At 36.0% G+C, this 25,082-nt stretch overlaps 1 protein-coding gene across 1 annotated transcript in view; it reads left to right on the top strand.

The window, feature by feature from the left end:
* URI1 (URI1 prefoldin like chaperone) overlaps nt 1-25,082 on the top strand; it is a 59,018-nt gene that overhangs the window by 17,169 nt on the left and 16,767 nt on the right. The window contains exons 2-4 of the mRNA XM_033128841.1: nt 5,189-5,223; nt 13,654-13,732; nt 14,754-14,889. Coding sequence (XP_032984732.1) covers nt 5,189-5,223; nt 13,654-13,732; nt 14,754-14,889 — 250 coding nt within the window. The remainder of the gene's footprint in view (nt 1-5,188; nt 5,224-13,653; nt 13,733-14,753; nt 14,890-25,082) is intronic.

Here is a 25,082-nt window from a genome sequence, read left to right as displayed (position 1 = left end):
TTCTTCCCCCCCAGCTATATTGAGATATAGTTGACATATACCATTGTGTATGTTCATCCGTACAGTGTTGATTTGATACACACTTACCTATTGCCGTGACTACCACCTCAGCAATGGCAAACACCTTCATCACGTCGCATAATTACCTGTTGTATTTCTTTCAGGGAAAATCTGCTGGTGCAGGATTCTGTTTCTGTGTGAAATATTTTTATTTTCCTTTATGTTGGAAGATCTGTTTGCTGTGTGTATAATTATAGATTTTCATTATTTTTCAGCACTTTCAGATTTTATTCTATTTTTCAATTTCCATTATGTTTGTTGAAGTTACCTCTAGCTCCGACTCTTGGTCCTGCTACTTTGGAAGCAGTGATCTCCTCCTGCTCCTTCTCCCCTGCTGCTTGTGGAACGGCCTCTTTCTCTTTGGTTTCATCAGTGTCACTATGTTGTGACTCTGCGCACTCTATTGTTTGTATTTAGTCTTTAATGAATTGTTTTTTTGGGGGGAGATCTTCATAGGCATATGTTACACACAGTCCAATATTTGTGTAAAACGGGACTGGGTTTGAATATGAGAAACGTGTTAGAAGCCTATGTAGGAGAAAACTGAGGTAAATATAAAAGTAAGGTTAAGAAGATTATTTTGATTTCATTTTAGCTACATTTTTTGAATAAGAACATTTAAGTGTTTTAACAAGAGGCTCTATATAATTGGAATTAACTTTGGCTAGCAGTTTTGGTATTTTTGCTTTTCAGCGTATTTGGAAAGTAAATTTGTTTAAAATTTTTACACAGAAACGCTCAGTGTATTACAGTTTATTACTGTTTATTGCAATTTTTTCTATTAGGAACCTGTGGTCAGTTCTTCCCTTCTTTGCAAAGAGGTTTATTTAAAAGACCTGTAATGTTTTACTAATTTTGTTCAAGTACACTTCTTGCATACTTTGGTAATGACATTCACATATCTATTTAATTAATTGACAGTGTGTCCTTTACACAATTGTTTTCAGCCGTTTAAGTGACTGTCAGAAACCAGTGCGAGTCCAGTATCAGGGAGTATAGTCACCGCAGGTACTGTTTCCTTTTTGACTCAGCAGCGTTAAAACCCGAAATTGTATGATCTGTCTTGAAGACATAGTCTAGCAGGAGAAGCAAGCCATGTAAATATAGACAGCTCTGATTAGTGCGGACCTCGGCGTGTTATTTTACACATTAGCCAACACAGGAAGAATTGAAATTGCAATACAGTGACAAGAGTTTTAGAAGTGAAGTGAAGCATTTTTGAGAGAAGTCACTTGAGACTTGCACGTGCCTTTTTAGGTTTCTGCTCCAGGCCAGTGTAATGTGGCTCTGTATTTAACATGGAAAACTCATGGCTGATGCCCCCTAGTGGACCGTTTCCAAAATAAATAGCACAAGTGGAAATAAGGAACAGAGATCTTAATACATGTGAAATCATTCTTTTATAAAGTAATTTAAAAAAGTCACTTCTGAGGAAAAATAGCAAAGGGGTTATTATTCTTGTATTCCATGTGCTTTATTTATTCTAAAATTTATCAAGTATTACTTTAACCCTTTGTAAGAGAACGTGCATGTATGTTAGCTGACCAGTGATGTGAAGAAAAATAGGTGGCCAGGCGGGCTGTCGATCAGGGTCAGCCCATACCTCTAACTCGGTTAGTTCTGAGTGCTTTGAAACTAGGAGGAGATGTGATCGTAGTTACAGCACTGGCCCTCTGCTCCCGCCTCCTAAACATGCGCATACACAGGCACCACGCATGAATGCGCGCAGAAACGGACTTGGGAAGTTTGTTGTTCATACTTACAGTAGTTGCTTGACTTGAAAGGGCCGAGAGCTGTATGAGGCATTGGAAGAAATAAGGATTTTCGTTAGTGAATTGGTGAATTGAAGCTTATTTACTTATACTGTCGTTATTGGCAAGGTCTTGTTTGTCTGGGTTTATGAAGGAAGTGGAGGAGAAGTAGCAGCAGTGTTTTAAGAAAGACTTCAGATGGAAACAGCTGCTTTTCTTCGGTTACCCAGTAAGATGCATGATGGTTAGAAGCTGCCTGGTCCAGGGAGTACGGGCCTGGCGATGAGAGACCTGGTTTGAAAACTGCCTTTCTCTCTTACCAGTTCTTGGGCACTTGTGTAATGTAATGTATATGTTACTTCATCTCTGAACACAGGTTTCCTCTCTTTAAGAAGAGGTTAAAACCTACCTTACTGAACTGTTCACAGCTTGATTTTGATCATATGAAGTCTTGGCAAAACTGTTGCTATTACTCTGAGGATAGGGGCAATTTTGAGTTATAAAGAAAGTACCATATGACTTACGAACTACCAAGTTGTTGGTAAAGACTTAATGAGAGAATGTATCTTAAAGAGTGGTGAATCAGCCTGTAGCCCCTTTCCTTACTGTGGTCTTGTGCTGTGCTAGTACCTAAGTACATGTTTTATTGATAAATTCCTGGCTTTAAGTGCGATTATATGAAAGAATTTACTAGGTTAGTTATTTTAACTGTCGAAGCCTGCTAACCAATTCTTTTAATAAAAGGAGTGCAGTAAGATTTGTTTGTCTTTAGGAGTAGTAGTTGCATGTTTTGGCAGGTTTAACTTACAAAACAACTAGTATTGTTCCTTGATATCCACCTTATTTAAAAAAAAAAATAAGCTTTTGTGAAGGACAACAAAGTAATGAAATGTTTTTGTTTTACTTTGGTTTTCAAGAGTTGCTTATAGAATCAGGCTCATTATCTTATAGTCACTTTATTTAATATTGAAAGGAATTAATCTAAGTCCATTTTCAGAGGAAATAAGATTATTTGGAATTATTTAACTTCACAGAAAAATAAGATTCAGGTTTGAATCATAAGATTTTCTCCCTTCTAAAATTTTCCTTGGTAGCTAAGTTGTAGAAATTTACTAATTTTTAAAATAACTTGCTATAAAAGAGAAGAAAACTAAAGATATCTCAAAATATAAATACAACTGCTTGGGTTCAAGTGTTTTTGGAAGTAGGTGGACTGTAAATCATGTAAACAAAGGTAATTGTAGACATACCCTCAGAAGGCTATTTTCATTTCATGCCTGCCTCTTTCACCTTTTCCTTTATTTTTTTGGTTCGCAAAATATCTAGCCCACATTTGAATAATGCCTAACTGAAAAGTCTCTTGTGCCAAACCCTACATGTAACTAATAAAGATTTTAATGGAGGGCAGTATTTTGGCAGTGAATATTTCTCTTGTAAGTTATGAAATAGATTTTTGTTGTTGTTTTATCCTTGAATATCTATTCTTGGGAGACTATTTTAGGAAAGAGAAGGGGCGAGGGAGGGTGGGTTGGGGAAAAGATAGCTGGAACAAAGTGGAGAGTAGACGGGGGTGATGGAAAGAATACATGCTGTTCTACCAGGGACTTGTTTTTTAAACATACAGAGCATATGTGCCAAATTTACATATTTACTAATTAAAAAGGCTTCCTGGAAACATTAAGTAGACTATCTTCTATAACCTTTAACACTGTCACTAATGGATATTGCATAGACAATTTCATCGAAGGTCCTTTAAATAATGTAAATGATTATGAATATGTAACTAGTTAATATGCAGCTACGACAGGATTATCATGTAGAGGTTAAGGAACACTCTGCTCTTACGGTTTGCAGGGCTTTTCTTTTTGTGCTTTTGGCTCACTTCATGCTTGGAAACACATGCATTGGGATTGGAAAGCATCCTGACTGTTTTTGGGTCTCATCTTTGAATGGGGGTGTTAAATAGCAACTTTATAAAAAAGGATTTCATGAAGATTTTTTTTCAATTTACATTTAATTCTGTTTGTCTGTTTTATAATTACTGCCAAATCTGAAACAATGACATGGATTGATGTAGTTTTAGGCTGGCTCTTCCAGATGTAAAGCCAGTACTCTGTTATGCATTACCACTGTTATTAAGTGTTGCTGTGTGATTGATACTTACTGAGAGATCTTCATTCTGAGATGGACTTTGTATGCTGAGCTAATGTGTGGTATGCCTGCGTATCTGATTACAGCCTGTATTTTGGTACAGGATTGCGGCCTTAGTATTTAAAATGTCCCGAAGGAGGACATTGACTGCAGGAATTAAATGTTATAAGAGAGAAATTTAGTGACAGCTCTTCTCCCAATCTTGTGATTTTTGGGTAAAACATGGAACATATACAAGAAGCAGTCTCGGTGTTTAGAACAGCAAACTAGAGCGGTGTGTTTCAAACCAGATGGTACTGCTGGCTTTTTGCACGTGGCCTTGTATTAAGCCCTTTGGCCTTTATTCCTTAGTTTCTCTGTCTCTAAAGTGGTGCTACAATATTTGAGATTATTGTTTAAAATTTTTATTAATGGGCAGTTTAAAAACATGATTAGTAATCTTTGAAAACTGTTATTTTAAAAATTGCCATTCAAATGTTCTTTTCTTCCCCCCTTATTGCTTAGTGTTCTTATTTGTTTTCTGAGCATTTTGAGAATCTACTGAAATATCTCTAAGGGAAACAAATAACTTGTGTACTTAATTTTATTGTTTTAGTATTATAAGCATAGTTTAAACTGGCTATGAAATGCTTAAAATTTTATAATAATTCACTGGGGGAACAAATGGGCTGTTCAGAGCATCTCTTTATCCCAAGTATTTCTTCTTGAAAATGTAGTAGAAAAATATCACTGACCTCATTTTTAATGCGTCAGAATAAAAATTACAGGTGAAAACATTTGGATATATACTGACAAAATAAAATATTTTCACTACTGTCATTTTTTTTTTTTTACTGATGAAACGTGGATGTTACAGTGGTTTTTTGTTATTTATAACATTTGTGTATTCTACAAAACATGTAACATTGAAAACAGGTCTGTAGATTGTACAAAATACTAGTTATCTTCTATCATGTGTCATCTAATAGTTATGAAGCGGGTTTTGTACCAAAGTAGGAATTGGAAAGCTGTAATTTGTTTTGCAGTTATCAGCCTGCATTAGAGGGTTATGATGAAGTGTGCTGCTTCAAAACTAACATTCACGTCTCCGTGCATGTGACAAATAAAAATGTATACTGAGATGCTGTTAAATCTGTAAAGCCACTGCTCTCGTTTTCTGATGCACTGATTTTGCAGCTTGTGCATAGCCCTGTTTTTTCATGAGTAGTTATCTGTTTTCATGACAGGTGGTCACTAGCTGCCAAGAGAAAATCCAGCACTGGTGAGTGAAAGCTGCTTTTATTATCACCTTTCTGAAATACTGACGAGGTCACTTAATCTGGGTTTAAATAAAGTGTGTACTGTGTGTGTGTGTGTGTGTGTGTGTGTGTATTTTTTTGTACCCCATAGTTGAATTCTTCTAGTAATCTCCATTTTGAATTCTTTTGCTACTAATTTATATTGTCTTTCACTGTTTACTGAATTTCATGTTCCATGATTTCCTGAAGTTGGGTCACCATTTGCATTTGTTCTAATTGCCTTCTTTTTTCCTTTCTTTTAATTTAGAATAATATTAATATCGTTATGAAGTGATATTATGAGACATTTTTGAGCTGGACATAACTCTATTTGGGAATATTTCTTGTATTTTACAGTAGAATAATAATTGGAATCAGTTATTTTAAAATAATGATGGAAATATGCACATTTCTCTGAAGTTTGGAAAATATAATCAATTGCCTACATCTCAGAGCTTGCTTTATGGCCTGTACTTTTTCCGAGTGCAGAGAGAAAGAAAGCTTATCTATCACATCTATTTTAACTTGCTAATCTTTAGTTAATAGGACAATGCTTGGTAAATAACACACTTTCCCATGTCTTCTGAGGAAAACGCTCAATTGAGTAGTGAATAAAATCTTATACGTATTATGAGTTGTCAAGAGGTCGAGCTGTTGATCTTACAGATACCAAATTACAGTGTATCCACGCTGTGTTTACGAAGGTTCGCTCTGAGAACAACAGGAGCTGTCTTGATTATTGTCTGCAGGGTTATTGCGAAACCACGGTTACTGCCCCCTTTGGTGGTGAGATTAAACCTTTGGTTATACACCATCAAGCATATAATATTTTAAATTTATTTTAAGAGGCTTTTTCTTCATGCCTGAGAGATCTCCAAGGAAATAATTTATAGTTAGTGTATATCAAATGTTTTTTGGTTCAAATGCACATAGGCTGCAAGCCGTGGATAAGAGTGGAAATCGGTGTAATCTGTACACATCATCTTATTACATTCTGACTATTGGCTTGCGGAAAATCATCTAAAACCAATAATATCCACTTTATAAATAAAAACTCAGGGACTTCATTAATTTTCAATAAACGCACTGTTGGTGTCTGTCAGCGTTTCTATAACGGACCATTCGCTTTTCATTATACATTCAATCCAAGTTAAAACTTGAAATGCAAGTCCTTGGCCAAAGAATTACACTCCCCCTCACACCTCCACCCTGGCTAATTAGGTCAAAGTGAACCATTTTACAAATTATTCATAGGGGAAGTCTTATTATGAGGACTTCTCTCTCTGTCGGTTTTGGTAAGGAATCCAGGAAATTAGCAAAAGCTTGGACTCACTCAGAACAGATACTAATTTACACAAATGTGTGAATAACAACTTGCTTCAGGTCTGTTTTGTGAGTCTTTCCCTATTAGACTGAGAATCCTTGAAGGCTCACGGGCATGTTTTTGCTCCTTTCATCCACAGCACCTCCTGCTGTGCTTGGCACATTATAGGCACTTAATAAATGTCTGAGTAAATGAAGACCAAATCGGCATAATTTATATATAAACATTCAGTTGAATTTTATGTATAACTTTTAGTTTATAATTTTATATATAACACATTGGCTTACACGTGCTGCAGCAGTGCCCGCGTCTGGTGACACTGACAGACTGAAAGGCGCCCTTCACGGCAGGGCAGGGGCAGGGCAGGGTCATGTGACCTTCAGGGGCCAGGTCTCCACAGCGCTCCCACACCTTAGAAGCATATTTACCTACACGTCTGAAACGAGTGTAACACCGTATCTGTACATTGCAAATTAAAATATATAATGCTTGCCACCTCAAATTTGCTGTTTCCTCTGAATCATTTCTCATATGGCCCAGGAAAGAGACGTTTCTGTTTGTTTTTTGTGAGGATCTGATATTGCTAGAACCTAAATGGCCAGTGAACTCACTACTTTATTATATTAAAACCCTGCAACCAAAGTGTCTCCCTTCTTCTGAAAGCCAGGGGATCGCTAAGGGGGAGGAGCACTGTGGAATTCTCGTGGTGGTTTTATTCTTGTAATTCTATAAACAGTGATTGAGTTCCCACCATATGCCAGTATTATGCTGCTGTTGGAAGTGAGACCCTGCCATGGAGGAATTCATAGTCCGACACTAACCAGGGAAATCACACTCATTTTGTGCTATTTGCAGAGAGCTGGAAAGCCGGAGCAGAGGCTGGAGGCATTCTTACGGAGGTCCCACTCACTGCTTTTAAAAGCATGTTGCCTTTCATTCTTTTTTAACCCTTGGCGGTAGCCTTGTCTAAAATACAATTCGTATAGCTAAGCTCCCCTTCTTTATGGCTACATACTAATGTAATAAGGATAGCAAAAGACATGCTTTTTTAGCATTCTTATGCTAGTGAGGTTTAGGCTTGTTTGTGCACCTTTAAAGAATTAATTAAGGGACAAGTAATGAATATTCTAGGCTTCAAAAATAATCTTAGTTTTTAAAAAAATATAGGGCAGGAAGTAAAAATATTTGTACAAAAAAAAAAGTAGGAGTAAAAATGGCCTGGGGGCAACAGGATCTGCCCCCCAAAATTTCTTCTAGAAAATTAATTCCCAGAACTTTGGTGACCTAGACGTTTATAGTATTTGTTTAGTTAATAACAGATAAAAAGGAAATATTTGATCCTAATAGTTGAAAACTTATACACATTTAGAGCTAATAGTGATTTTCAATTTAGTGAAGATTAAAACATTTTTTAATGCAACTATTTTCTTATAATCCTTTTTACTTAAGTCAGGAAATCAGGTATTATAAAATCCACACGCTGTTTTCTCATAAAATGTGGATATGACGTTTGATCCACTGGAGGCTGATTATTCTGTTTGTGGATTATTGGTAATTTTTTATCTTTTAAATTCTTTCCTAAAGAACATGGGATTTGGAGTCACAGACCTACATTTGAATTCTGTCACTTGCTAACTTTGTAACTCGGGTGAGGTTCCGAGTTTCAGCTTCCTCCCTGTAAAATGATGGTGATCCTACTTAACTGAAGCTCCGGGGAGATAATGTTTGTAGAGTGAACACCCAGACTGGCACTCAGTATATATTAATATTGGCTCTGAAATCTTTTTTGAAAATTGTAATTGTCAGGTGAATAAAGAAAAACAAAACAAAACAAAAAAATAGCCAAAGCTTTGTAAATATTCCTGAATATTTTGCCATTACCATTTTTTATTACGGTGGCTTTCTGAACAATATTATTAAGCTTTACATGAATGTTTTAAAATGATGTTCAGTTGTAGAGAATTTCAAACAAAAGGTGACAGTAGTATAGTGGACCCACGTGTAGCCATCGCTGAGCTTCCATAATTATCAGCTCAGGGCTTCACCTAAACTGTCCCATTTAAGGAGCCTGTCCTGCCCTCTGTCCCCACCTCCAACTACTGGGAAGTGAATCTAAGACATATCATTCCATCTGGAACTATTTCAGTACCTGTCTTTAATACATAAAGACTCTATATTACCTTTAAAATTTAAACTAAAAAAATTTAAGATTAGGCACCAAATCCATGTCGTCCAGAATTTAAGAAGTACAGGGGTGTAGATGGTGGGTAGTTCCCCTCCTGCCCTCTCCCCCGATTGTCAGTTCTCTTGTTTGTAAACGACATTTTTAACCAGTGTCATGCAAATCTTTCCAGAAATTGTTTCCATAAGGTGTGTATGTATGTGTATGTGTATGCGTGTGTGTATTCATCCACACGTTTTTATATATTATGCTCTCATCTTTGTTTTACAAAAATGAAATCGGAATGTACACTTTATTTAATACTTTACCTTAGAGATTGTTCTCAATCATTAATTACTTCTAATTCTTTATTTTGTTCCCATAAACTTCATTGTGTATCAAATGTCTAATTTTCTGAGTTACCAAATGAGATTTGGTACTAATTTTTTTTTTTTTTAAATAATGGCCACATCACTGAGAGCACGGTATTTTATACTGTTCAGATGTTTAATTTTGGAAAGAACAGCTTTAACTTTGGACATAAAAATTCTGAAACACTTGAGTATGTGAGTTTTGAGAGAGGAACCTTCAAGCAAATACTCGACATTTGTTACTTTTTAAAGGAAACTGAATAAAAAATGCTGTTTGGGGGAAGAGGTATCTAGTTCCTAGTATAGGTTACAGTCGGGGTATACAGTGGGGAATGGTAACCAAGAAGCCATCCTAGGTAAAAAACAGGTGAAAAATCACAGGGGAAGATTTGTTGATTTCTTCTTCTTTTTTTTTGAATTCTTCTTTCAAGCCCATCAGTACGGCTGGATAGATACTGAGCTTGGATGTTTTTGAGGGATTCGCTCCAAACTATTTCATCCGAACAGTGCTGTGGTTTGTGGCGTATTGCTCATGAATTTCCTGACTTTTCTCCATATGCTTCCATAAGATTTGTTTTATTACACGTGAGCTATGAATACTGCTGCACCTTAGTTACTCAGGGTGATCAGTCCCATCTTCAGAGGTGGGTGAATTAGAAAACCATATTCTTTTCAGTCTCCATCTCACTGACCGCACAGTCTTCAGCTACTATTTTGTGTGGAGCTTTCTGTTTGGGCCTTTTCATTTTCATGTCTCTTCACTCCATTTCCCCTCCTCTTCGCCCCAGTGGAGCAGAGAGCAACTTCCAAACCTTCTGAAGAGTTTATGTGCTTTTGTGATTGGAAGTTCTGTAGTTATTTGTGAAAATGTCCTTCGCTTCATAATAAAGAGGGAGGAATCATACACAGTTGACCCTTGAACAATGTGGGTGTTAGGGATACCCCCCACACCCCAGCAGTCGAAATTCTGCATGTAACTTTTGACTCCCCCAAAACTTAACTACTTAATAGTGCACTGTTGAATATTTGTCAATATTTTGTGCGTCTTCCAACTTCCTACTTTAAAATGAAAATTAGCAAAATCTCATTTCAATTAGTGATTTATGTTTCACTTTTTTATTATTTAAAGGAAATTTTTATTTTTAAAGCTCTTGTTTTTCATTATTTAAAGGAAATTAGAGTGTTTATCTCTTGCCTCCATCAAGGGGTATAGAACTTTTTCTTTACAAAGATTTTTTTTTGTCAATTGCATTTAATAAGATTAAGATTATAGATCCCCTCTCATGTTTTCCCCATGTCCTTTTTAATATTCTAAAATATGCACACATACAGAAAAGTTTGAAAGAATTGCATAGGTGAACCTTGATCACGTATCTTACCTATCCATACATCAGTCCATTAATCCATGTTTTCCTGACGTATTCAGTCAGTTGTGGACATCAGTACGCTTCACCCGTAAATATTCGGCATGCACATCATTTCACTTGCTCTCATACTTTTTACAAGTCCCTGAAAAGGTGTTTCCCATGGGATCTGTCCAGATCTTCATTCTTAAGATGAAGGCAAATTTGTAGCTGTGTTATGTCCTCCTTTGCTGCTGCTTTTTAAACAAAGGTGCTTCTCAGAAGGCATATGAGTAGCAAGATTCAAAACAAGATTGTAAAAGTTCCTTATATGCTTGATAGCAGTGCTTTAGTTCTTATTTTCTGTAAGGAATGTTGCCTGAGGATATCTGATGCAAATTAAATCTTATTTATTAGATATATTTTTTAAAGTACGAATTGAAGGCTGCGCCTGTTCTATTAGGGTCACATATGGTGAAGACAGGCAAGGAGGTGTATAGATTATCTGTAGGCTTGAGAGGTTTACTCTAACCACATCTCGGTCTTGTTTTCCATTTGCAAAGAATTATCTTAAGCAGATGCCTCTTGGGAGTCCACATGTTAATATGACTACAGTGTCCCAAAATGAATTGTATGATTCTAAGTAGTCAAGTAGAAAAGACCTGTTCAAATTTTGGTGCAGATGAAAGATTCCCTACTTAACTTCTGTAACACCGTAGTTCTTAGAATCATTTTTGTACTTTTTGCTGCCTAGGCTTTGTGACCTTCAATGGGATTATTTAAGCCCTAAATATTGGGGGGACTCTTTGGAGATAACTGACCAAGCGCTTGGTCCTTGGTATTTCCACTAGTGGGGCCTTCAGAGAGAATTCCTCAAACCACGATTTCTCCCAGACACATTGCTTCCTGATTGCCTCCCTTCAAAAGGCCTGCATTTTAGATTACCTTCTCCTTTTTATTGTTAGAAAACAATTCAAAATTTAGAAGTCACAGCTCCAGTCTTAAACTGTCCTCCTGTATGTTTGCATTTTTGTTCTAAAGAGGATTATCGATAAGTTTAAAACTGAATATACTGAATTTGGAATACGGATATTGATCTCTCTTGTATTACCTCTGGTTGAATTTACTCTTCTTTTAATTTACAAAGAGCTGTTTTGTTAAGAAGTCCCCTTTTCCTGTGTAGTTGCCCCAATAAGACATACTGAATGCTGACTTTCATATAACTAGCTTTTTACTGGTCGTAGGAACATGGAGCTGATGGATAGTCCTTGAGCATTTGCAAAATCACTCACCCAAAACATATAAACTCTTAGTGTTTAGTAGATTTAGTGTTGAGAGATCACTGTGCCAGCTTTGTGCCAGATTAGATCCTTACAGACAGTGTCCCTTTTATTGCTCACACCAGCCCTGTTCCCAAAGCCCCCTGAATGGTCACATTTAGCTATACTGTCTTTCAGTAGGCCTACTACGGGATCTAACTGAATGAGTTTAGCATAGTGGAATCTTACCTTAGTGGGTAATAGTCGTCGTTGAAAATATTAGAATTGTTGTTTTTTGATACTTCATGGAAAAGGGGTGTAAGGGTCCTCAGTGTAGGTGTTCAGTGCCAGGCAGGGTGTTCAGCCCGTTCTGTTTCGTTCCTTGAGCCTGTGAGATAGTGTGGCGTTGTTCCCGTCCTACGGTTGACAATCCTGAGACGAGGGTTAATAAGGCTAATTTGTGTGTGTTAAGTGATGGGGTTGGGATGCATCCTGTGGTCTGACTTTCAAAGCCACGTTATGTGCTTTCTGGGATGGAGCCCTGTGCTCGAGAAAGAGTTGCTTTTTAGCAAATTAATTTTATTCATGTAAAAATTTATCCAGAATGATGATCTTGCCTTAAACATAAAGACATTTTATGTTTGTTTATAAATAAGGCTTTTGGGGGAAAGTTTAAAAACAGCACTTGAACACTAGAGAATGAAACCCAGGTTAAATTCATTGCTCACTTCTCCTTGTCAGAAGAGATCTGATTTCTCTTAAATGTCTCTGTTTCTATCTTCTTTCTTTTTTTTCTCTTTTGTAAGAGGAAAGTGTTGATAGTGACATTTACCGCAAGAATATTTTTAGGATGAATAACATATATGTGAAATCCTTGATGTTCTTTAGACTAAATGAGGTGATTTTTATTAATTATGCTACTGTTGCTTTAGGGGAGCTAAGGAGTAAACTGAAACCAATTCCATGATGTTTATAGAACAGTCATTTTTATTATCTGGAGAGCGATTATCTATGTTGTAATTTATCCTAATTTCAGTTTGACAATATCTACATGTTCGTTTAAATTACTTGCTGAATTGGTGAGTTTTTTTTGTTATTTTAAAAAATTGACAGAACCCTTCTGCTTTAAAAAATTTCGGTGCTCTGGTTTTGCCTGCCGCCTACACCCTAGCAGGGGACCCTTCGGAAACCTAATCTCCAGAGAACGTTTGAAAACAGGCATCTCAGCACGGAACTGTTCACTCCCAGTGGGTGTAGGAACTGAGTGGGGTCCATAGCGGGAAAGGGGTGACCATCTGTGCGCCTACAGAGTTACATCTTTTGGTTGTTTGAAATTAATTTATTAGGTAGTGTAGCTCTGTTTTGATACAACATGAAACAAACTCCAAAGCCAAATCGAAGCGGTTTTTGTATTACCTCTGCCTAATTTTCTCTAGCCCCTAGTTGGTTCTGTCACCGGAATCACATTAGTGTGAATAACTGGACTCCCCATTTTGCAGCCTGAAGTTTTCTGAGGAGGAGCCTGAAGCGCTTGATCAGATTTCGTGTTCATGATTTCTGCTCCACATCCAGTGTTTATTCACTCAAAAGCTGTGTTAAATCTCCTCTTCCTTCATCTTGAGTTTCCTTCCAAACATCAGGCCTTCTTCACTATCTCCCTTAATTGCCAAATTTTATTTAGTTCAGATGATCTCCTACCTTAGGAAACACTAATTCTCAAGATATGAGTGTTCTACTTCTAAAAGCCAAAGTCCCTGAGAGTCTTAATTCTTTCGTAAATGTATGCTGGAGTAATGCCATTGCTAAACTTTGTAAAACAGGATTTTAAAATTAAAAACTACTTTAATCTTTAAATTGCTGAAATTAGGTTTTTGATTAGCTTGTCTTATGATACATAGCCTACTTAAGGAATTAATTTGTGTATTCATTTGGTATTTGGTATTTTTTTGTCAACAGGAAGAAGGTAGATAATGATTATAATGCCCTTCAAGAAAGACTCAGTACCTTGCCTGATAAGTTGTCTTACAACATCATGGTATGTTTGTTGTGTTTCTTTTAGAGTAATATGTTGTGTCTTGGAAAGATGGTAACTGTGTAAATAAAATGTTTGTTTACCTTATGTGTATCAAGTCACAAATTGCCAAGCTGATGGACCGTATCAGAGGCAACCAGCACAAGAAAAATTTGTTTTGCTTTACTTTATAACAATCCACCAATTATAGCAATAGTGGGTATTTCCTCTTTTTTTCCAGATTTATATTAAATTACCACATTATGGTGACATAAATGACATAAACGTTAGCACACAGTTTGACATATTTGGTATGCAGATTTACTATGTTAGAAAATTGTAATTATGACAGAAATATGGCACTTAGTCATTTCCTATTAGCCAGAGCAGGAAGAGACCATAATGTTGTGTAATTCACAGAACTGAACCCTAGAACATTGATTTCCTATAAGGAGGTGCTACTGAGTCTTGTCTGAATGATCTTCATATAGACATGGTTGTGTATTCATGAGCCCTGGATTAGATTCTTTCGTTGTATGTGTATTCTCTCCCATGAAGATCTAACACTAGCCTGAATACTTTGTAAATGTATTGTTCTTTATTACACTAGCCTAGATATTTTGTAAATTTTGTAGACTCAATAAAGCTGTTTATTTGTTCATTCTTGCTTTGCAAAAAACGGCTATTTTATGGGAAATAATTTTGAATTATTTTAATCAAAGCTATTTATTAACTTAAAATTTTATTTAGATTTATGAATGAACAAAAAGTATAAACATTCAGAGACTGCTAATTTCTCCGAGAGCTGTATGTAAATGTGCTCATACCTTTTCCAGTTTTGGCGTTGATTTATTAACTTAAAACAATTTCTATAGGTTTTCCTAGTGAAACTTTAATATAATGTTAAATTTCTGTGAAGTTGACATTTTATTTTTCTTAGTGAATAGATAAAAAAAGGCCTCAACGCAGAGCTTTTAATTGTTTCATAAAATGTATTTTTTAGTGTTTTTAATCTGTCTTTTTTTTTTTTTTTTTTTCCAAATAGGTACCATTTGGCCCCTTTGCCTTCATGCCAGGAAAACTTGTCCATACTAATGAAGTTACTGTTTTACTTGGGGACAATTGGTTTGCAAAGTGCTCAGCAAAGCAGGCAGTGGGCTTAGTTGAGCACCGGAAAGAACGTACGTAAGAATTATCAGTGATGTTTCTTTGCTAGATGTGTATCAGGGTCACAAAGTGCCAAGTGGATGGACTGTTTATTATTAAAAGTACCTTCCATGATTTCTTAGTCCAGGCTCTTAGTGATTCTGTTGATTGGAAGTAGTTTGACTAGAGCCAGCGTGTGAGAATGTGAGCTGGGTAATGGGGCATCTGGGCTGAAATGTCACCCATCTTAGCATGTTTTCAGAAATTGCAATATGTAAATGGTATTGTGATATGTGGTTTTGTGGATTGAAATTGGGGTCGTTTTATATTTTGTAATTGCTTTGTTTTAGGTACTTTCATAGACTTGCTTTTAATAGTTTGGTATGCAGAAAGAATTTACTTCTACTTACTGAACTGAGAGAAATATATTTTTGCAAAAGTAGAAACAATTCTTAAACATGCTTTCTGTTTTGGAAGAAGTCACATTTTCATTTTACAGAAGAAGAGGCCCGGTATGGAGAGGTGCTACCTAAAACGACACCCTCATTCATACTTGTTAAATGGTTTGAAGTCTCTGCCTCCTTTTGAGATAGTTCTTCAGTTTTGTCTATCTGTGATAGTACAGTAGTACCTCACTTTTTGAACATCTCCATTGACAAACGTTTTGGTTTATGAATGCCGTAAACCTGGAAGTAAATGCTTTGGTGTTCGAACATGACTCAGAAGTCGAACATGTTTACGCAGCTTCCGCTGAATGCAAGATCCTGAGGCCTAGCTGTCGGCTGTTTCCGAATGTTTCAGAACTTGTGGATTACGTTTGAAAACCGAGGTACCACTGTATTGTTATATACATATCCAGTCACACAAACACATTTTGTATGTAGTTGGATTGGTTGGCATGGATTCTAGCTTAGTTACATTTTAAAATTAGGTTTATCAATCTATGTGCTCATTTCTATAGTAGCATTTTTAAATTGATCGTATAATATCAACCCTACCTGCTTTTTAACCTTCTAGTTAAATGTACTTTTTAATCTTCTAGTTAAATGTGCATTCGAAAATAAATTTTTGAGGTTCCTCCTATATAAATGAGGTCACATAGATAAAATAAAAGCTGAGTTTTCTAAAGCTGAAATTATTGCCCTCATACGTGAGTGGGTATTCGTTAAAGGACTCATTTACTCAATGAATCCTGGGATCTGTATTTGGAGACTCTAATTGCAGATCAACTCCTTTAAGTTTATGATTGATAGTTTGATCTATTGTAACACTAATCAGATTCTTGTTGTTAGTCCTGTATATAATTTTTGGCAATGATAATTCTTTTGGCATTACTACTTTAAAATAAGTTATGTATATACGTTAGAGGAAAGAGAATGGGCGTAATTTTTTTCTTAAATGCCATTTTTAATGGGAGAGTCTTTATTTACTGGGGTAGTTCTGCTAGGAAGTCAGTTTATGGTCTGTTGAAGTTTTTTCATTTTGATTTTCATATAGATATTTCAGCAAAGAAATCTTTGAGAGTTCTAGAGTTCTTTACATATTCTGGATGCAAGTCCTTTGTTGAATATATGATTTGCAGATATTTTTTCCCAGACTGCATCTTGTTTTTGTATTTTCTCAACAGTCTTTCCAGAGCAAAAGTTTTTAATTTTGAAGTTCAGTTTATCACTTTTTTAATGGATCATGTGTTTGGTGTCATATTAAGAACTCTTTGCCTTACCCTCAGTTCATGAAGATTTTTTCCTGTGTTTTCCTGTAAAATGTTTATAGTTGAACACACTTAGCTCTGTGATCCATTTTAAGTTAACTTTTATATCAGGTATGAGGTTTAGTTCAAGGTTCAGTCCTTTTACATATCGATGTCCAATTGTTCCGTCATCATTTGTTGGAAATACTCTCCTTTCTCCATTGAATTGCCTTTGCACGTTCGTCAAAATGAATTGGTAATTAAAACCACAGTGAGATAGCGTTTCATCCCTACTAGACTAGTTACAATAAAAAAGACAGCGTTCATGTATTGGTGAGGATGGGACCCCTCAGACATTGCTGGTGGGAACGTCAACAGTGCAATGCTGGAAAGCATTTTCATACGTGTAAGCATTGAGTCACGTGGAACTCGGTTCCGCACCTAGATAGTCTTGTACCTAAGAGAAACTAAAACGGTGTCTGCACAAAAACTTGGGCATGAATATTAATAGCAGCGTTATTCCTAATAGCCCCAATGTGGAAACAACCCAAATGTCTATCAACTAATGAATGGATAAATAAAATATGAGTGTTGTTTGGCAAGAGCATGTATGGGAGCGTTTATTTTTGGGCTCTCTATTCTGTTTCGTGGTCTATATGTCTGTCTTAATGCCAGTAACAGAGTGTTTTTTTCATTACTGTAGTTTTGTAGTAAGCTTTCAAATCAGGAAAAAGGAGACCTCCAACTTTTACCTTCTTTTCCAACATTGTTTTGGCTATCGTCTTTTGAGCTTCCATATGAATTTTGGGGGGAATTTTCTCTGTTTCTCCAGAAAATGTTGTTGGGATTTTGATAGGGATTGCATGAATTTGTAGATTGCATTGGGTAGTACTGACATTTTAACAATATGAAGTCCTCCAATCCATGAACACAGGCTGTTTTTCCCATTTATTTGTGTCTTTAATTTCTTTCAGCCATACTTTGTAGTTTTTAGTGTAGAAGTCTTGTACCTCCCTGGCTAAATTTATTACTAAATATTTTATTCTTTTAAATGCTATTATTATAAGTGGAATTATGTTCTTCTTTTCCAGATTATTCGTTGTTGATATATAGAAATGCAACTGATTTTTGAAGGTTGATTTTGTATGTTGATTCTGCAATTTTGCTGTATTTGTTTATTAGCTCTTAACTGTGTGTGTGTGTGTGTGTGTGTGTGTGTGTGTGTGTGTGTGATGTTGAGGGCTTTCTAAATATAAAATCATATCATCTGCCGATAGAGATAATTTTGCATCTTCCTTTCAAATTTGGATGCTTTTTATTTCTTTTTCTTGCCTAAGTGCTCTGGCTAGACCTTCTAGTACTGTGTTGACTGGAGCTGATGACAATAGGCGTCCTTCCCTTGTGTCTGATCTTCGGGGAAAAACCTTCAGTCTTTCACCATTGAGTATAGTGTCAGTGTTGGATTTTTCATGTATGGCCTCTATCATGTTTAGGAATTTACCTCTGTTCCTGTTTATTGAATGTTTTGTATCATGACGTGGCATTGGATTTTGTTAGAGGCTTTCTCTGCATCAATTAAGAGAATCATTTGTTGTTGTTTTTAAATACTCATTCTATTAATGTAGTATACTGCCATTGGTTGATTTTTGTGTGGTGAATCTCCTGGGATTATCCAAAAATGGGATTATCCATTTTTAAATATGCTGCTGCATTTTGTTTGCTAGCATTTTTTCCTGTTTTTTTGGAGGCATAATCAGCATACATCACTTTATGAGTTTCAGGTGTACAGCATGGAGATTTGACTTACACATATTGTGAGATGATTACCACAATACGTGTAATTAACATGTATTAACCTCATATAGAGACAATACAGGGAAATGGAAGAAAATTTTTTTTCTCCTTATAATGAGAACTCAGGATTGACTCTCTTACCAACTTGCATCCATATCACACAGCAGAGGTAACTGTTGTCCCCATGCTGTACGTTACGTCCCTAGTACTTACTGAGCTTAGAACCGGAGGTTTGTACCTGTGACCACCTTCCTCTGATTCCCCACCCTCTCCGTGCGCTAGCATTGTGTTGAGGATTTTTGCATGTACAGGTTACCCTTGAGCAACATGGGGTTAGGGGCGCTGGATACTCACACGGTCGAAAATTTGTGTATAACTTTTGACTCCCCCAAAACTTACCTACTAATAGCCTCCTGTTGACTGGAAGCCTTACTAATAACATGAACAGTCAGTTAACACGTATTTTTTATGTTGTATGTAGTATATACGCTGTGTTCTTACAGTAGAGTACACTGGAGAAAAGAACATGTTGCTAAGACGTTCGTGAGAAAGAGAAAACACATTGACAGTACTGTACATATTTATCGCTACTGTAAATTTACATTGTCTGTTTATCACATGAATCGTGATATCATGTGATATCTGTTTATGTCTGTTTATCACATGTCTGTTTATCACATGAATCGGTACTACATCAACATTGTGGTATATGATACAAAACACTGTAGATGTTGTAGGTATTACTAATGCTAGACATCAAAAATGAAAAGATACGGGGAATGTAATCAATAATGTTGTAAAGATTACGTAGGGTACCAGATGGGCACTGGACTTACTAGGGAGAACACTTCATAGACTGTGTAGATGCCTGACCACTGCGCTATGTGCCCGACGCTGAATGTCAGCTGTAATTAAATAATTAAATATATGGTCGTGGGATGTGGAGCCCAGCAGAGGGAATAGAGTCAGTGGAATTGTAACAGCTATATTTGATGTTACATGTTATTATATTATATGTCAGAGGGGTAGTAGATTGGGAGGCGGATTATCACTTTGTGAGGGCTGTAAATGTCTATTACATTGTTTTGTACACCTGAAACTAAAAAAAAGATAATGTGAAAAAGAAATTCATATTTACAGGTATGATTCATGCGTTGATAACAAAGCAGCAGCAGTAGGATTGCTTTATGGCAGTCTAGTGTAATCGATATGATTGCCTAGCCTGTACACTAATGAATGAGTCATTATAACATTTTGATGGCACACAATATTACAGTCATATTTATAATACAGCATTGGAAACATTATTATATATTTTAAAAAACTACTTACCTACGAAGACACCGACCTACACACACAACTGATGAACTGTGTGGCACGCTGATTCTTTACTATTCAGTAAGTGCAAGTGGGTCGTTATCAAGGTCTCCACTTTGTGTTTGGGGCAGCTAGGCCACTTGGACTAGGCGTGAGTGTTGAACTCATGGGGTTCTGGGTGGCCAGGGGCACTGTCCAGTATCAGAACTTTAAAAGGCAGCCCTTTACTGGCAAGGTACTTCCTGACTTCAGGGACAAAGCACTGATGGAACCAGTTCAGAAAAAGCGTTCTCACTGTCCAGGCCTTCCCGTGGAACAACCAGGAGACTGGCAGCTGGTGTTACATTTTCCCTTCAAAGCTCGGGCAGCCTGCTGGTAAACCTGACAGCGTTTGCACAAAACAGTGGAGTTAGCCTATCCCTGCCTGCCTTAAATCCTGGTGCTTTCTCTCTTCCTTACTGATAAATGTCCTTTGTGGCATTTTTTTCCTTTTTTTCCAGGGTAGGGCACTTGGGTCTGCATTAAAAACCTACTCAGGCAGATAGTCTTTCTCAGTGATTTTCTTAATGGCATCTAGGAACTCATCTGTTGCCTCTTGGTGGCAGAAGCTGTTTCTCCTGTTATCTCGACATTTTTTCAAGCTGAACCTCTTTATAAAATTATTAAACCATCTTTTGCTGGCATTAATTTCTCTAGCTTTAGATCCTTTTTATTTTTAAGTTGTCATATAATGACTTTGCTTTTTCTCAAATCATGTTAGACTCTGTAGAAATGCCTTAGAGCAATCCTGCACTCACATAAAAGGTGCATTCGCAATACGCGATACAAAGGTATTTCATTTCACATCCTGTAAGTTTTGTATGTTGTATTTTCATTTTCATTGGTCTTAAGGTATTTTCTAATTTCCTTTGTGATTTCTTGTGTGACCCATTGATTAATTCAATGTTTTGTTAAATTACCATGTATTGGTGAATTTTGCACCTTTCCTTCTATGACTGGTTTCTAGATACATTCCATTATGACTGGAAAAAATAGTTTGTATGGTTTCAGTCTTGTTAAAATTTTAGACTTGTATTGTGGCCTACCATATGGTCTTTCTTGGAAAATGTGCCATGTTTCCCTTAGAAAAATACGTATTTTGCTCCTGTTGAGTGGAATGTGCCGTATATATCTCTTAGGGCCAGCAGGTTTGTAGTGCTGTTCAAATCCTCTGTTTCCTTATTGCTCTTCTTTCTGGTTGTTGCATCCTTTTATTGAAAGTGGGGTACTGACATCTCCAACTCTTGTTGGAGGATTTTGTCTATTTCAACCTTGAATTCTGTCGATTTTTGCTTCATATATTTGGGGCTCTGTTGTTAGGTATGTATATGTTTATAATCTTTTTGATAGAAAGTTTTATTAATGTAAAATATCCTTTGTCTCTTATAACCTTCTTTGCCTTAAAGTCTTATTTTGTCTCATCAGTATAGTCACTGCAGTTCTCTTTTGGTTATTATTGATAGGAATTGTCTTTCCTGTCCTTTCGCTTTCAACCTGTTTGTGTCCTTAGATCTAATGTGAGTCTTTTCTTGATAATAATATAAGTTGGATCTTGTTTTTTCTTTTTTTTTTTAACACATTCTACCAATCTGTGCTTTCTGATTGGGTGGTTTAATCCATTTACATTTATAGTAATTACTTATAGGCAGGACTTACTTTGCCTTTTTGTTATTTGTTTTCTGTATATATTATAGCTTTTGTCTCTCATATTCTTCATCACTACCTTCCTTTGTGTATAGTTGATTTTTTTTTTGTAGTAAAATAATTTGATCCCCTTTTCACTTCCTTTATTATTAATATTTTGTAGGTATTTTCTTTGTAGTTACCATGGAGATTACATATAACACCTTAAAGTTATAACAGTGTATTGTGAATTGATACCAACTTCAATTACATATAAAAATTCTATGCTATACAGTTTCGTCTGTCCCTTTTATATTATTGATGTCACAGGTTACATCTTTATTCAATGTGTACTTATTAACATAGATTTGTAATGATTTTTAATGTATTTCTCTTTTTATATCCTGTAGCAAATAAAGAATTACAAACCATAATGATAATAATACTGGTTTTTATTTTTGTCCATGTTTACCTTTACTGGAGATTTTTTTATCTTCATATGCTCTCAAGCTATTGTCTAGTGACCTTCAGTGAATTTCAAATTGAGGATCTCCCTTTAGCATTCCTTGTAGGGCAGGGCTAATGATAAGGAATAACTTCAGCTTTTATTTATTTGGAAATGCCTTAATTTTCCGCTCATTTTTGAAGGATGGTTTTGCTGGATATAGGATTCTCAGTTGACAGGTTTTTCTCCTCAGCATTTTAAATGTTTCACCCCACTGCCTTCTGACTTCCAAGATTGCTGCTGAGAAATTCACTTATATTCTCATTGAGGATTCCTTATATGTGATGAGTCATTTTTCTCTTGCTGATTTCAAGATTCTCTCCTTGTCTTTGTCTTTCAGAAGTTTGGTTATATGTTTTGTTATGCATCTCTTTGGGGTTATTCTAGTTAGTTGAGTCTTTTGGATTTGTGATTCATGACTTACATCAAATTCAAGAATTTACTGGCCATTATATCTTGAAATAATTTCTTTGCCACTTTTTCTTTTTCCCTTCTGAGAGTCACTTAATGTGTATATTGGATCACTTAATAGTATTCCACAAGCCCCTTAGGGTCAGTTCACTTTTTTTTGTTTCTTTTTTTTTTCTCCTCTGCTCCTTAGACTTGATAATTTCAAATATCCAGTCTTCAAGTTCACTGATTTATTTATTTTTTATATTTTTTATTTTATTATTATTTTTTTACCGCTTGCTCAAATATGCTATTGAACCCCTCTAGTTAATTTTTCAATTCAGCCATTAAATTGTTTAGATTCTGAATTTCTGTTGGTTTTGTAACATCTATCTCTTTGTTAATATTCTCATTTTGTTCATACATTGTTTTCTTCATTTCCTTTAACTATTTGTGTGTTTCCCTTTAGCTCTTTGAGCATATTGAAGACAGTTGTTTCAAAGGCTTTGTCTAGTAAATCTGATTCCTTTGGATTTTTTTTTTCTTTTGTCTTAAGGACAGTTTCTGGAGACTTATTCTTTTGAATGGGCCATGTTTTTCCATTTATTGTTTGCCTTTTAATTTTTTGATGAAAATTGGGCATTTGAAAAACCAGGCACCTTTCCCAGTCTTTGCTGACTGGTGAGGAGGAACATCACTAAAAAGCTAGACATGCGCTGGGCTTTTGTATAAACCCAAGGTGAGAGGTTATGGTCTTTCATGTGTTTTCTGAACATGTGTCTTTCCTGGGCCTGTATGTGGAGTTTTATATTTTCTGTATACATGGCTGCTGTTGAATATCTTAATTTCCTAAAGATTTTCACCTCATCTTCTCTTTGCAGACTCAGACTGTATGTCATGTAGTTCCACCCAAACTCTTGTCCCAGGTGTCTGCAAGTCTGAAGTCCCCCTGCAGCTTTCATGAGCAGTGTCCCCACTGAAATCTGGTTTAGGTGCGATAGTTTCCTGTTCTTCAGGTGGCCCTCAGACTGGTTAGAATGTTGCAAATAAAGTCTGGTCTGTTCTCTATGGTTCAAAGGAAGAAATTGGGATCTGGGCTGCCACCTTCTGTAGACCAGAACTGCTCCACACTGGGGAGAGGGCAGGGAAAGGTGAGTAAAAGTGCCACGAAAATTCCTGCCATTTTGACTGTAGCTTTTTTGTGTTTGAGTGTTCACTTGGTTGCTGTAGACCTTTGTCTGTTTTCTAGAGCGCCTATAATATCTTATAGTCTCTGTATGTATGTATGTATGTATGTATTTTTATGTTTCAGTCAGAAAGAAAAAGCACTTGGAGCTTTTTAGCCTATAATTTTGCTCCTTGTTGTTTTAAGGGAAGATTTTATTTTCCTTTGAGTATAGGAAACTTCTGAGCATATTCAAGAGAAAGTGGAAATGAGAGGAGATCTTTGAGGTGATGGGATTAAAAGTATAGGTAGAAAATAATAGCTTTGGAAAGTATCAGTGAAAAAGAGTAAGAGGCAAGGATAGGTAAGGATATTTGGGTTAGAGAAGTTAAAGATTGAAATATCCACAGTAATAACGTCAGGCTTATTTGTTCAGAAGCAGGAGAGGTTAGGAGCTTGAAGTTTGTTTGGAATATGTATTGTGGGAAATGTGATATGGCCATCAACAAAGTTTCCTGATTTATCTTAGGCAATATGTGTTCTTGAGTATATCCAGGGAGGCCTATCTTAACTACCTTGATATTTTGTTATAAACTATAAATTTACGATTTTGGTTTTATCTATGTGATAAACATATATAGCTTTAAAATACCATGCACGTTATTAATACACACAGTGAAAAAGTAGCAGAGTCCTGCTCGGTCCCTCTTGGCTCCCAGTTCTCATTGCCTAGAGGTAATTACTTTCCGTCTTTTGGCTGATCTTTTGCTCTGTTCTTTTTGTCCATATTTCCCAAGTAATTTACATATTCTTTTTTCTAGGGTTTTTTCCTTTTCAGTTTTGTGTACAATAAGTCTTCATGTAAAGTTGTCAGTAGTTTCTGTGAAACATATAACAAAACCAATTTTACCATAGGCTAATTGATATAAACAAGAATTAAGTTTCTATGGCATCTCATTAACGTTATAATGCAACGACGTAAACAAAAATACAATTCGAGGACCTGCTATAGTATCTATTAGCTACCTGTCTATAATTAAAGGGAAACATTTAGATCATTTTCATGTTCTCCCTGTCCCTGTTCCCCGTCTTTTTAAATTTTGTTTATTATGACTTTTGTTAAATTGGTGCTCATGCTTAGATGGAGTTTCATTTCCATTCTTGTGTAGCGTTTGAAGTTAACTGCTGTTGTTAGTTGTCGCATAATGATGTGTATCTATCACTAATTCAGTCAGACACTATCATTCTATTTTTAGCGACCTCTGTGCTGGAGTTCTTCATAGTCTTGCTTTGATCTGGACTGGCTCCATCTTCCACAAAGGACATCCAGCTTCCTGGTGGCTTCCTTTATCATTGTACCATGTCCTGGCCTCTTCTTTAGTCCCTGTTTCCTGGTTTCCCTGGCACCTCTTTTCAGGTTTTTTCATTTTGTTGGAGGTATAGTCTTTAGTAACTTTGCAGGAGGTATACGGGAGATACTTCTTGAAATTTTGCATGTCTTAAAATATTTTGTATACTACTGCCTTTTGTAACTAGATTGTTCAGAATTCTAAATTTTAAATGATTTTTCCCTCAGAAATTTGAAGGTATTATCCTGTTACCTCCTGTCTTATATGTTGCTATAAAAAAAATGTGATGCCGTTATCTTTCCTTTGTACGTGTTTTTTTTCTCTTGAGAAGGTTTCCTGTTTTTATTCTCTATGGT

The sequence above is a fragment of the Rhinolophus ferrumequinum genome, chromosome 15 (genome assembly GCF_004115265.2).
Source record: "Rhinolophus ferrumequinum isolate MPI-CBG mRhiFer1 chromosome 15, mRhiFer1_v1.p, whole genome shotgun sequence".
Taxonomy (NCBI): Eukaryota; Metazoa; Chordata; class Mammalia; order Chiroptera; family Rhinolophidae; genus Rhinolophus; species Rhinolophus ferrumequinum.
The sequence above is the reverse complement of the archived record's forward strand: the minus strand, read 5'-3'. Positions and strand labels throughout refer to the sequence as shown.